This window comes from Emys orbicularis, chromosome 19 (assembly GCF_028017835.1).
Source record: "Emys orbicularis isolate rEmyOrb1 chromosome 19, rEmyOrb1.hap1, whole genome shotgun sequence".
NCBI lineage: Eukaryota > Metazoa > Chordata > Testudines > Emydidae > Emys > Emys orbicularis.
Genome location: NC_088701.1, coordinates 4,764,960 through 4,776,979, shown reverse-complemented (window position 1 = coordinate 4,776,979; position 12,020 = coordinate 4,764,960). Strand labels below are relative to the sequence as shown.

Sequence of the window (12,020 nt, the reverse complement as noted above, 5' to 3'; positions counted from 1 at the left end):
TTCACCTCCTCACCTGCCCTTCTCGTGGGAGCCGTTGTTGTTCAGGGTGGTGGTGTGGTCCAGGTGGCGACTGTATCTCAGGGTGTTGTCCGGCCGGTTACTCAGCATTCTGCTCTCGGCTTCGGCCAGCCACGACTGGGAGGCGCGGGAGAGAGAGAGAGAGAGAGAGAGGTTCAAGCATTTCATACCTGCCTCCCCACAGCAGAGACGGATCGCACATGGGGGCAAGCGTCTTCGTTCACATGGGGCTTCCTTCTCTGCTCCTAGGCCTAGGGCCCTGGCAGGGCACGCCCCTTAGCAGCTGTCCCCCTCTGGGGTCTTGGCCCCATCCCTGCCCTCAGAATAGCTACAGACCCAGGCAGTCAGGTGCTTTTTCAGAGCAGCTCAAGTACCCCGATTCTCAGTTCTGCTCCAGGCTTCACACAGTCTTTGGGCTCCCCATATTTTGTCTTGCCTGGCCCGCCCCCAGTGTAAGTTAGTGCAAAATCAGCGCTCTGAACCCAGGAGTCTTGGCTCCCTGCTCTAACCACTAGACCCCATTCCTCCATGGTGGTGCTAGACGTAAGGAGACTAAGCAACTGCTTAGGGCCCCAAACGGCTCACGGGGGACCCACTTTAGTAATACCCCCAAAATACCATTCACCTTATTTAACAAGCGTATCAGTCCATGGTGTGTTGGTATATTTGTTATGGAAATATCATTAGTATTTTTAGGAGGTGGGTGAGGGGGGATGGGGGGCCCCCCAAAATATTCCTGTTTAGGGTTAAGGTTAGCACGGCCTCTGCCACTTCCTCCAGAGCTGTGAATAGAACCCAGGAGTCCTGCCTCCCAACCAGTTAGCTACAGTCCCATTCCTGCCCACTCCAGTATCAGAGACATGGGCTATGACCTGTAGGAACAGGAAACACCCAAGAGAGTCTGAATCACTGGAGGAATGGGGCGGGGGAAGGTGCTTTTATCAGGCGATGCACATTCAGCCGACTCATTCATAAAATAAACCTGTGGCCAAGAGTAACTTCCTTAGCAAATAAGGAAACTGGGCAGAGCCATTTAACAGGATTGTCTGGTGTAAAGTTCGTCGCTTGAGAAAGAGAAAGCGACCGAAGGCCCAGGCTGTTTCTATGAATGAAACGATACTGGGCACGGAGTTACACACATGATTCACCCCAGAATAATTTAGGCACGACTCAACCGCTCATAAATCAAACCAGCAGCCTTTGAATCATAAGGACACCTAACCTGAGAACCAATGCAGTCGTGACACCATTATCTGTAGGGTCACTGCCTGGTTTAAAATATTCTCTCATCTTTTGATATTATTCATATTTTGGCAGTGCCTAGGTGCCTCAGTCATGGCCTAGGTCTCCATTGTGCTAGGCGCTGTACATTATTTATTAGGTGTATTACGGTAGTGCCTAGGAGCCTCAGTCATGGCCCAGGTCTCTGCTGTGCTAGGTGCTGTACATTATTTATTAGGTGTATTACGGTAGTGCCTATGCGCCCCAGTCATGGCCTAGGTTTCTATTGTGCTAGGTGCTGTACGAACACAGAACAAGACGCTGGTCCTTGCCCCAAATAGCTTCTAATCTGAGTGGGACCCCAATATGCCTTAAAGAAGCAGGATGGTGCAGCAGTTGGGCACTAGCCTATGACTTAAGTCCCAGGGTCAAGTCCCTGCTCTGCCACAGACTTCCTGTGTGACCCTGGGCATGTTACTTAGCTTCTCTGTGCCTCAGTCTCCCCATCTGTACAACGAAGATAACAGCTTTGCCCTGGGAGGATAAATACACTCAAGATGGTGCGCTGCTCAGATGCGACAGTGACGGGGGCCACATAAGGACCTAAAATACTTAGAATCCATCAGCAAGGCAAGGGACACCGTGTGGACACGGAGATCATTGTGCTAGATGGGCCAGACAATTTTGACCATATATTATCGTCAGTTAGGAGTGTGATTTTTTTTTTTTTACATTCTTATTGAAATATACAAATGCTTTTGCCAATGTCGCTTATTTCGCTTGGAGAACCAGTATACGCTACCCCATTGAAAAGCACTCTTCTGCCACTACAAGCTGTGTCTACACTAAGAGTAGGCTTTCTAGAGTCCACTTGCTAGCGTAGGTGAGGCCTTAACAAATGCAGAGTATCGGGGCCTAGTGGATAGAACACTTAGCCAGGGACTCAGGAGATCTAGGTTTTATTCCCAACTCTGACACTGGCCTGCTGGGTTAGTCTGGGCAAGACACTTTCCCCGTGTTTTGCCTCAGTTTCCCCTGCTGTAAAATGGGGATAATGGCACTGTCCTCGTCGGTAAAACGCTGAGCTCCAAGGATGAAAAGCGCGCGAGAAGAGCGAGGCACTGTTACATGGTTCAGCCACTAGAGGGAGATAAAGACCTCCCTTATAGATTTACCGCACTTTGAACCGGTTCAAAGGAAGGACTGGTCAGACATACGGGGCATCGCGCGTGTCTGGAGCCACAGATGGCTGGAGAGCAGAGCCGGATGTGTGGATTCCCAAAGGGGCCTGGGGAGCATGTCAGAGGTAGCCCCATCCCGTGACCCCCCCCCCCACCTCCCCCTTACCTCGTATTTCTGGATTTCTAGGCGCAGCTTCTCGATGTTGCTTAGGGTCTCAGAGATCTTTGGCTCCAGGCTAGCGGGGTCGCCCATCTGGGGCGTCTTCTGGTACACGTCCTTCATCTTGTTTAAGGCATCTCTGTGGGGAAGGGGAGGGGGAAAGGTTAGGGGAAGGGATTTAAAGGGACAGCACACAAAATTTCTGCCTTCTGGCAAAGAGATTTGAATGCAAATTGTAGGAATGCAAACTGATTGGGTCCCTCCCTTTATTTCCTCCTGCATATGAGGAGAACAAGGGGAAGGAGTGCTTCCTATCAGACAGAGCACTGGACTAGGAGTTACATAAGAACATCAGAACGGCCACACTGGGTCAGACCAAAGGTCCATCTAGCCCAGTATCCTCTCTTCCGACAGTGGCCAATACCAGGTGCTTCAGAGGGAATGAACAGAACAGGGTAATCGAGTGATTAAACCCGTCATCCACTCCCAGCAAGCAGAGGCTAGGGATGCCCAGAGCATGGGGTTGTATCCCTGACCATCTTGGCTAATAGCCATTGATGGATCTATCCTCCAGGAACTTATCTAGTTCTATTTTTGAACCCCGTTTAGTTTTGGCCTTCACAACATCCCCTGGCAAGGAGTTCCACAGGTTGACGGTGCGTGAAGAAGTACTTCCTTTTGTTTGTTTGAAACCTGCTGCTTATTAATTTCATCCAGTGATCCCTAGTTCTTGTGTTATGAGGAGGGGTAAATAACACTTCCTTATTCACTTTCTCTGCACCAGTCACGATTTTATAGACCTCGATCACACTCCCCTTTAGTTGTCTCTTTTCCATTACTTTGCCCCTGACCTGGGGGAAATCATTTCTCCTCCTCCTGTTTTCCCTTCCTACCCTGGTCTATTTAGACTGTAGACAAATTGGGGCAGGGCCTGGCTCTCACGACGCACGTCCAGCACCTGGCACAACGGGGCCGCACATCTCGGTTGGGCTCACTGTACAATGATTATTTGAAGGAGTGATTACAGATCAAGCGCACACGCTATGTGGAAATAGCATTTCCCTATTGTGCGCAATCTACAGAACTCACTGCAGCAGGAGGCCAGAGTTACAGACTATGGATAAACCCTCAGGGTTTAAAAGCCTGGAGAAGGGAGGGGTGGTGCATTGTGGGAGTCCCAGTCCATGGAGCATCATGGGAGATGTAGTCCAGCAGGTGAGCCGCCACCAGGGGAGGAGAACAAAGACAAGAGGCACCCAAAAGGCACCGCCTACAGGGCATCGAGCGCTTGTACCTCTGGTCGATTTCCTTCTGCAGCTCCCGGTTCCTCTCCTCGATCTTCTGCTGCAGCTTTTTCCTCCTCTGCTCTGGCGGCAAGTGGCTGAAATCTTCCGTGATCACAGGCTGGCGGCAGGAAGGGGGGAGGGGAAGAAAAGGATACATCGGTTCCCTTCATGTCGTAATATGGACCCTCTTCCCCAGCCACAAAATCCAGTCCCCTGTGCCGCCCCCCGCCCCCTTCACACTATGGGTTGCAGGGGCTGCTGACAGCCACTGCCCCTGACGTGCAAGACGCTGGCCAGCGCCAGGGGAATGTGTGTGCCCCACTCGAAGGGCCTGATCTCGCTGAGCCTCCTCGACCTTCACTGGTCATTGGGAGAGCTCGGTACCTCGCAGGATAGCGACAGCGCTTGGAGACGGGGCCCCTCCCGGGGCAAGACGCTGCATGATGCCTTTCTGCAGCAGCGGCCGGGATCCGGAGATCTCTGGTTGTGCCGCGAAGAGAGCTCGGCACCTAGCGGCCAGGGAGACACCAGCTACGGCCCTGCAGCTTTAAACCGACATGGGCCGGATCTCGGCCTCCACCAGCAGCACGGAGGGTTAAGATCCTGGTTCTCTCCGGCTGCAGAACCCTCAGCCCGTGGAGGAGGGAACAGCTCATGGCATCCGCCCCAGCCGTTACAGCTATGGGGGAAACCAGCACTGAGCTGGGACTCAGGAGACCTGTGTGGCCTCCGGCAAGTCACTGGGTGGACGGGCCTCAGACAGCGGCGTGCAGTGCTACAGCTCCACGTAACCATGCCCACGCCGAGCAAAGGTCCTCGGAAGCGTCAGCGCTGCCCGAGATGCTACTCAGTGGACCGTGGGTCTGGCCTGGTAATACTTTTTTCACAGGACAAAGTTACTCAATTGGCCAGCAACTGATTTCCACCCCTGTGAGGAGGCAACACCAAGCAAGCACACCCGTGATGTTTTTTTTTTTTTTTTTTTTTTTTTTTAAAGCGAAACACGCTGGGATCCTGGCACAATAACCATGTGCCCTCAGCCTGGCAGAGTCAGCCCCCCGCGGCATGGAGGGTGAAAGCCATGTGGGCAAGCCCTGGTTTGCGGAGGTGCTCCTACTTCCTGGGAATACCGGAGGTGGAGGGGGGCAGGGGTAGAGGGAGAGGAGATCAGAAATTGGCTGCTGGGTTAGGTCTTTGGTCTCCTGGCTTGCAATGCTTTATTAAGAACAGGAAGCGGTTTACTGGGGCTTGACCCCACTCCCACAGAGTCTGTACCCCAAGCAGCAAATGCGGCACAGCAGTTTCCGAAAAGGGGACGCCGACAGAAAGGAAGCCTGGAAAGCAAGGGACGGCTTGGGGTTTTATATGGAGCAGGAGCGGAGGCTGCATATGCTCCTGGCTGGAGGATGCAAAAGGGGAAGCTCCTGGTTGGGACGAGCAGAACAAGGTGGAATATGGTGCTGTGTGGAGCAGGCGAAGGGCTGGGCTAGGAAGTTTGGAAGGAAGGCGCGTGTCTGGGGAGCCGATGCTTTTGAAACAGGCGGAAGCACTGACCGCTGTACCACGCAAGGGAGGCTGGAGCTACGTGGAAAAGAGGGAGAACCCAGGGCTTTGAGAAGTGACCAGTAAAAGAAGAAATAATTGGGTGTGTGCTGGGGCTGGGAGAAACTTCCCATGGAAACTGAATTTTTATGGAAAACCTCGATTTGGGGGAAAGGCATCTGCTTCGGGCGGAAAGATTTGATGTTCTCGTTGAACAAAACAAAGACCTGAAACCCAACGCTTTTAGATATGACTATGCTACTGTAGTGCCTCCTGGGAGATGGTGCAGTTCAGGTGCCTCATGAGCCCATTGTCCTCTATGGGCCAGGCTCCCTGGTTGGACAACATCTCCCATAATGCACCATGGTGTGCCCTCTCCTTTGTAAGGGGAGGTGGTGCATCATGGGAGATGCAGTCCCATCAGGAGCCCAGCTCACAGCGGAGAACAGGGACCTGAAGCAACCAAACTCCCTGTTCTCCTCTGTGAGCTAGGCTCCTGATGGGACTACATCTCCCATGATGCACCACCTCTCCTTACAAAGGAGAGGGCACACCATGGTGCATTGTGGGAGATGATGTCCAACCAGGGAGCCAGGTCCATAGAGGACAATGGGCTCATGAGGCACCTGAACTACAACTACCAGGAGGCACTACCGTAGCATTTCTGAATAGTTCCATTTTCGGGAGGGGAAAGCCAAAGTAGATGCAAAAAGATACTTTAAGCCTCCTTCCTGCACAGCCCTGCTGTTTCTTTCTTTGCAGGTGCCCTTCATAACAGCAGCAACTTCCCGTGGCTTGGTACAAAGCAAAATACAAGACACAAACTTACCCCCCGTTTGAGGCTGCGGAAGGAGGCGATGCGGGGTTTGACTGTCTTATTGATCTCATTCAGACAGTAAGACAGAGGGTCCCGGGTGAATTTGGGGGATGGAGGTCCGTTGGTGGCAGACGAGGAGGAAGGAGGAGGGGCAGAGATCACTGGGGAGAGGGGAGGGGGCGGGAGCTAGGGACAGACAAAGGGATAACAGAACACATGGGGACACACAATGGAGAGAACTCTGTAAGAAAATAAACAGGCACACACACAAAAAAAACCCCAACACGGCACAGGGAATAAAGGGAAGAGGGGTAAGGACAAGCTGCACCATCACAATCCACCAGCCGGAGGCAGCGAGGGGAGGGAAGGCCCACCAACCATTTTGTCGGTCTCCCAAGCGTAGGGGATCCCAGCAGCGAAGGGAAGGGGAATAGGCTCAGAACCCTTTCAAGGCCAAGATTGTTCAAACGATCCTAAAGGAACCTGAGTCCCATGGGAAGTCACAGGAATTTGGGTGCCTAATTCCCCTAAGACACTAGGAAATGTGCCTGCTTTAAACGCTTAGGGACCCACCCTGCACCAGGGGTGTGACTGGCACCATGGATCGGGCCCCTGCCTGCCACAGATCGGGCCCCACTCTGCACCCTTGGCCCTTCCTGGCACCCATGTGACTGGGAAGCTTGACACCGAGAAGAGGACCCGGCTTTCAGCTCCCACCTTCCTCTCTTGGGAGAGAGGCACTTTGTTCATGTCTCCCATGATGCACCACCTGCCTTCACAAAGAGGGGAGACCATAATGCATCATGGGAGATGGTAAGGAGACTGGGGGAGGGGGGGCATGTTACAGCAGGAGGCAAGTAACATGAAGGTCACTTGACAGCTAGACCAGAGGCTGCTTTGCTCCCACAGGCCCGTGTATACCCCCACACCCCCATCTCACTCTCACAGCCTTCCTCCTCAAGACCAGCCTGCACCCCTTCCTGTCCACAGGCCCCCCCAGCTAGGGAAGGTTGAAAATTGGAATTTCAATTAAACTTTCTTTTAAAAAAAATTAATTGTTTTTGGTGCTTCCTGCGGGAAATTTCAGTTTTTCGTTGAAAACCGAAATATTTCCATTCTGAAGTGCCACCGCGGTGCATCATGGGAGTTGTAGTTTGAGTGCTTCATACCCCACATTTGCTTCTGTGGGCCCAGCGCCCCAGCCAGACTACATATCCCATGATGCACGGCCTCCCTTCATCGAGACCCAGGTTCATCATGGGAGATGTAGTCTGACCGAGGAGCCTGGCCCATAGAGGAGAATGGGAGCATGAGGCATCCGAACAACAATTCCCACAAGGCACTGTGGGAGGCATTTCCAAATGGAAACATTTCAGCTTTCCACCACAATATCGGGATTGTAGACACTTCCATCTCCAGTCCTGAACTGTCCCCTCCAGCCCCCAATCTCCTCCCCACCCCCTCCCACCCAGGTCTGCCCTGCTTCTGGGCCTCATTCTGAGTGCCTGTGCCTGGTGTTAGCTCCTCAGGGTGCAAACTTTCCGCGTTACCCCTTCCCCTGCTCAACTGAAGCCCCAATCTGGCAAAGCACTTCAGGCAAGAGAACAAGTCCACTGGCTTCAATATTAGGTGTATTACGGGAGCCCCAGTCCTGGATCAGGACTCCATTGCGCTAGGTGCTGTACAGCAAAGACACGGTCCCTGCCTCAAAGAGCTGACAGCCCGGGACTAGGGTTGCCAACCCTCCAGGATTGTCCTGGAGTCTCCAGGAATTAAAGATGAAGCTTTCATTAAAGATTATGGCATGTGATGACACCTCCAGGAATGTGTCCATCCAGAACTGGTGACCCTACCCAGGACCCTGCTTCCGGGCTTAGAAGCGAAGCACGTGCTTGAAGCGTTTCGCTGGATCGGGGCCTGAATTCCTGCCAGCTTCTGTGTGGACAGTTGATCTCATCCCCTTTAGCAAACCCTTGCCAGGGTGGGGGGGGGAATATCCATCCCCTACCCCACCCCTTACAGCAAGGTATTAGTCCCTTCCATGTGATAACTCCCCCGCCCCTTCTTGAGTGCCCTGCACCCCATGATGTACCCAACAGCTCCCCCTATGGGGAGTGGGGGTAACTGATGCACCATCACCCCAGAGGTCACCTACCTCAGCAGGAGTGGGGCGGGAGGGGGGAAATCTGAAGGCAGGATACAAGGGTGAGGGTCTGCAGGAAGCATTCATAGGGGACACATGGCTAATCAGGGGGTGGGGATTGATGCCCTAAAAGTCTCTGCCTTGGACATATGTTCCCTGGGCCTCCTGACCCAGTCACTCTCCTTACCCACCCCTGCATGGCGCATGGCACAATGTGCCCTACCCCCCGATGCTGCTCCAGCTCCGGGGCTGAGAAGAGGCAAGATGCTATTTTTATACTCCTGCTGGCAGAGGGGAAATAGGGCCCAGAGCCAGAAACCCCAGATCCAAACCTCATTTCGGTCTGAACTCCACAGCTTGGGTTCCCCCCTACAGGGGAGACCCCTTGGGTTTTCCCCACGACCCCCCGCCTTGGATGGACGCAGGACGCTGGGCAGCAATGTCTGCGTGTTGCCGGGTAGTAGGAGTTTTCAGCGCATGCATGAAGGGAAGCAGCAAACGGCTTGGATATGAAACAGGCGTGAGACCATTAGAGCAAGAAATTTGCCCCTAGGGTGGGCGAGAGAGGGAAAACTTGATCCATCCAGAAGTGCCTGTGAAATGGGCACAGCACAGCCAGGACGGGTGCTGCAGACATAGAATCATAGAATATCAGGGTTGGAAGGGACCTCAGGAGGTCATCTAGTCCAACCCCCTGCTCAAAGCAGGACCAATCCCCAGACAGATTTTTGCCCCAGATCCCTAAATGGCCCCCTCAAGGATTGAACTCACAACCCTGGGTTTAGCAGGCCAATGCTCAAACCACTGAGCTAGTCCTCCCACCAGCTGTGCTCATCCTGGACCCGCAGCAGGGGTCAGCGTGCAGAGCATTAGAGCCCAGTTCCTTTTCTATGGGCTGCCATGACCTGCGAGTCCCCTTCCGCCGTCTCTGATTGGCCTACGGGATCTGGAGGGGGGGTGGGGGCACATGGCCTACTAACCAATTGGGCTTCACTCAGCCCTTCCCCGCCCCCTTACCCTGCTCAACGTCCTTCCTGAGGGCTGCTCTAACTTACGCTCTGCTTCCCATAGGTCCCGAGAAGCGGGAAAGGCCATAGCGCGGATCACACTGGCCATGTCCCCGATATGCTGGGGGCTAGGCCCTTATGCCAGCTCCATGCTGGCCTGGGAGGTCCCTGAACAGGGTCTTCTCCACCCACATTAAGTCCCCTTTATGCACTGCGTGGCCAAATGGGGCCTCCAAACCATCTTCCACTTGACAGCAGCCCAAGGCTCCCCCGGATCAGAGAGACGGGGCAGCCCTGTGACAGATCGACAGTAACCCCTAATATCCTGGACAAGCCGGACAGAAGGAAGAGAAACTTTCCTGAGTGAAGTTGAACCTCCCTGCGTTACAGTTCATACCTTGTGGGGGGAGGGCTGTAGGAAAATGCACCGGGCTGGGTGTGCATGGGGTGTACCCTAGGGGAGCGCTGTAGGAAAATGCACCGGGCCGGGTGTGCGTGGGGTGTACCCTCTCTAAAAGGGGGGGGGGATGCTAATTAACTCGCTTGGCTGCCTGGGGAGGCATCCATGTCCCTGTTCAAACCGGATTCTCTAGAGCCCCACAGACCAGCAAGAAACAATCTGGCTGAAAGCTGAGGTTTTAGCTAGCTCAGGGCCTTCTTTCTGATCCAGCCAACGGGCTGGTCCACGGAGGGGCCCGATCCTCAGGCAGCCTTGGAAGGACATGGCTGACGGAGGCCTCCTAAGGCGGGGGGGAGGAGGGGGGGTTGTTTGGAGCCGAAGTGCGGAGGACCCACAAAGGAACCCATCGGGCAGGGTGATGCCGGGGAGCTCGCTAGCAGGCGTGTGGGTTCTCATTGGTCGTAGAAGTTCTCTCTGTAATTCTCTATCTTAAGCATGAAGGCGTAACACAGATCTGAAGCCACCCCTCCGTTCTCAGTGGGGCTGTCCTTGCTGGGAACCGCACAGCGAAGGCAGGGAACCGTGCAGCCTGGGACGCCCCCCCGGCAGGAGGGAGAGGGAGAGCCGGGGAGCTGGAACCACCCAACAGTGGAACCACGAAGCGGGGGAGACAGCTGCAGTTGCCCCAAATTGTGACGAGCCTCAGGGGGAGAAAAGCCGAAGGGCGCTGACCGCACCAAGGATTTCTCCTCCAGAAACCGTGTCCCTTCCCCAGAGCAGCAGCCTGCGCTAGCCTCCCGTGCAGGCCGGGATGTACCAGGGGAAAGGGGCGAATGCAGCCAGGCCGTGGACGCTGGAGGGAGCCGAGGAAGATGGAGCATGCAGAGCACAGACGTGAGGCGGGGGAGCAGAGCTGAGCCGGATCAGCGGTTAGGATCGGGGCTCCGGCCTGGCCTTAGTCTGACCTCCTGTGTCACCCACCCAGCACCTGCACACTAAAGCCAACAGGCCAAACGTGGCCCAGCTATTATAGCCCATCGGAGACGAAACTAACACATGCCGCAGGCAGAGCATTGGAGGGATCCCTGCCTGGGGCCCTGCATCGGCAAGGAATTGATTGAGATAAACCGACCCACACCCCATGCAACAGAGGAAGGTGAAAAAACTCCAAGGCTGTGGCCACTCTGAGCAGTGCGATGATCTGGGGCTGATCTCTGTTGCGCACAGTACAGACAGGACGTGGGGGTTAGGACACAGGTAAACATGGGGGGGGGAGGAGGACGGAAGAGAAATCCTACCACACAGATGTGACCCTGGGAGGGGTTTCAAAGGGCTGAGACGCATGCGGCTGTGACCTGCTTTTGCTAACAAGCCTCTCGCTAAACCGGGGGTGTTGGGAGCCTGAGGTTTTTTTATTTTGAAAAGGATCCCACACAGGAGAGAACTGGCCCGGAGCACGGCCATCCCTGATCCTGACCCACTCCACAGGCAGTGTGTGGGGGGCGGGTTATTAATAAACAGACTCACAGTTACTCAGGGATCCCAGAACCAAGACGCAAAAAAACACACCCACCCCCTCCCTGCCCCAAGAGCCCTAACCTGGCGTAAAAGCCAGGTCAAGATTCCTTGTCGGAACAGCATGTTCCCAAGGCAGCTCTCCTGGGGCGCGGGAGGGAGGGGTGGGTGCGTCGGATGTGACTCATGGAGGACAAGAGGATCGGGCAGGGCCAGGGGTGGAGAGGACAGAAAGAGAGAGAGGCTCATGCTGGCTGATTTGGAGCGCGCGCTCCCAAACGGGTTAATTATTAGCGTCTCAGCCCGTCCAGCGCTCAAGAGAGACAGGGGCTTAAGGCTCTTTTACGGCGTCATGCACAGGAAGCGAGATGCAGCCAGGGAGAACGATCACAGACCGGGGTCAAACGGTGGCGTAGCCTGCAGCGAGCGACGGGCTGCGCCGCAGAGAAGGGGGGTGGAGGCTGCTAACTACCCGGGCATCTTTGCAGCGCTCAGGCCAGCGGGGCAGCAGCTGACGCCCGGAGCCCCCAGAACTGTATTTGGCAGCTGTTCATCTACAGTGGATAAGGGATGCGGCCCAGGACCAGCGCTTGGTACCACCTGCCCCTCTGCATAGCTAGTAGGGTGGGCAAAGGGGCGGAAGGAGATATGGACGGGTTCATGCCAACCAGTAGTGGGGGGGGGGGGGGGAGGGGGCGCGCTAGTGGTTAGGGCAGGGGCTGGGAATCAG

The 12,020-nt window shown here is 54.9% G+C and overlaps 1 protein-coding gene across 1 annotated transcript in view; it reads right to left on the bottom strand.

The window, feature by feature from the left end:
- Positions 1 to 12,020, bottom strand: part of TRIP10 (thyroid hormone receptor interactor 10) — a 34,754-nt gene that overhangs the window by 1,539 nt on the left and 21,195 nt on the right. The window contains exons 10-13 of the mRNA XM_065419627.1: positions 6,238 to 6,411; positions 3,875 to 3,984; positions 2,587 to 2,719; positions 14 to 135 (exon numbers count right to left, since the gene is read on the bottom strand). Of these exons, the coding sequence (XP_065275699.1) occupies positions 14 to 135; positions 2,587 to 2,719; positions 3,875 to 3,984; positions 6,238 to 6,411 (539 nt within the window). The remainder of the gene's footprint in view (positions 1 to 13; positions 136 to 2,586; positions 2,720 to 3,874; positions 3,985 to 6,237; positions 6,412 to 12,020) is intronic.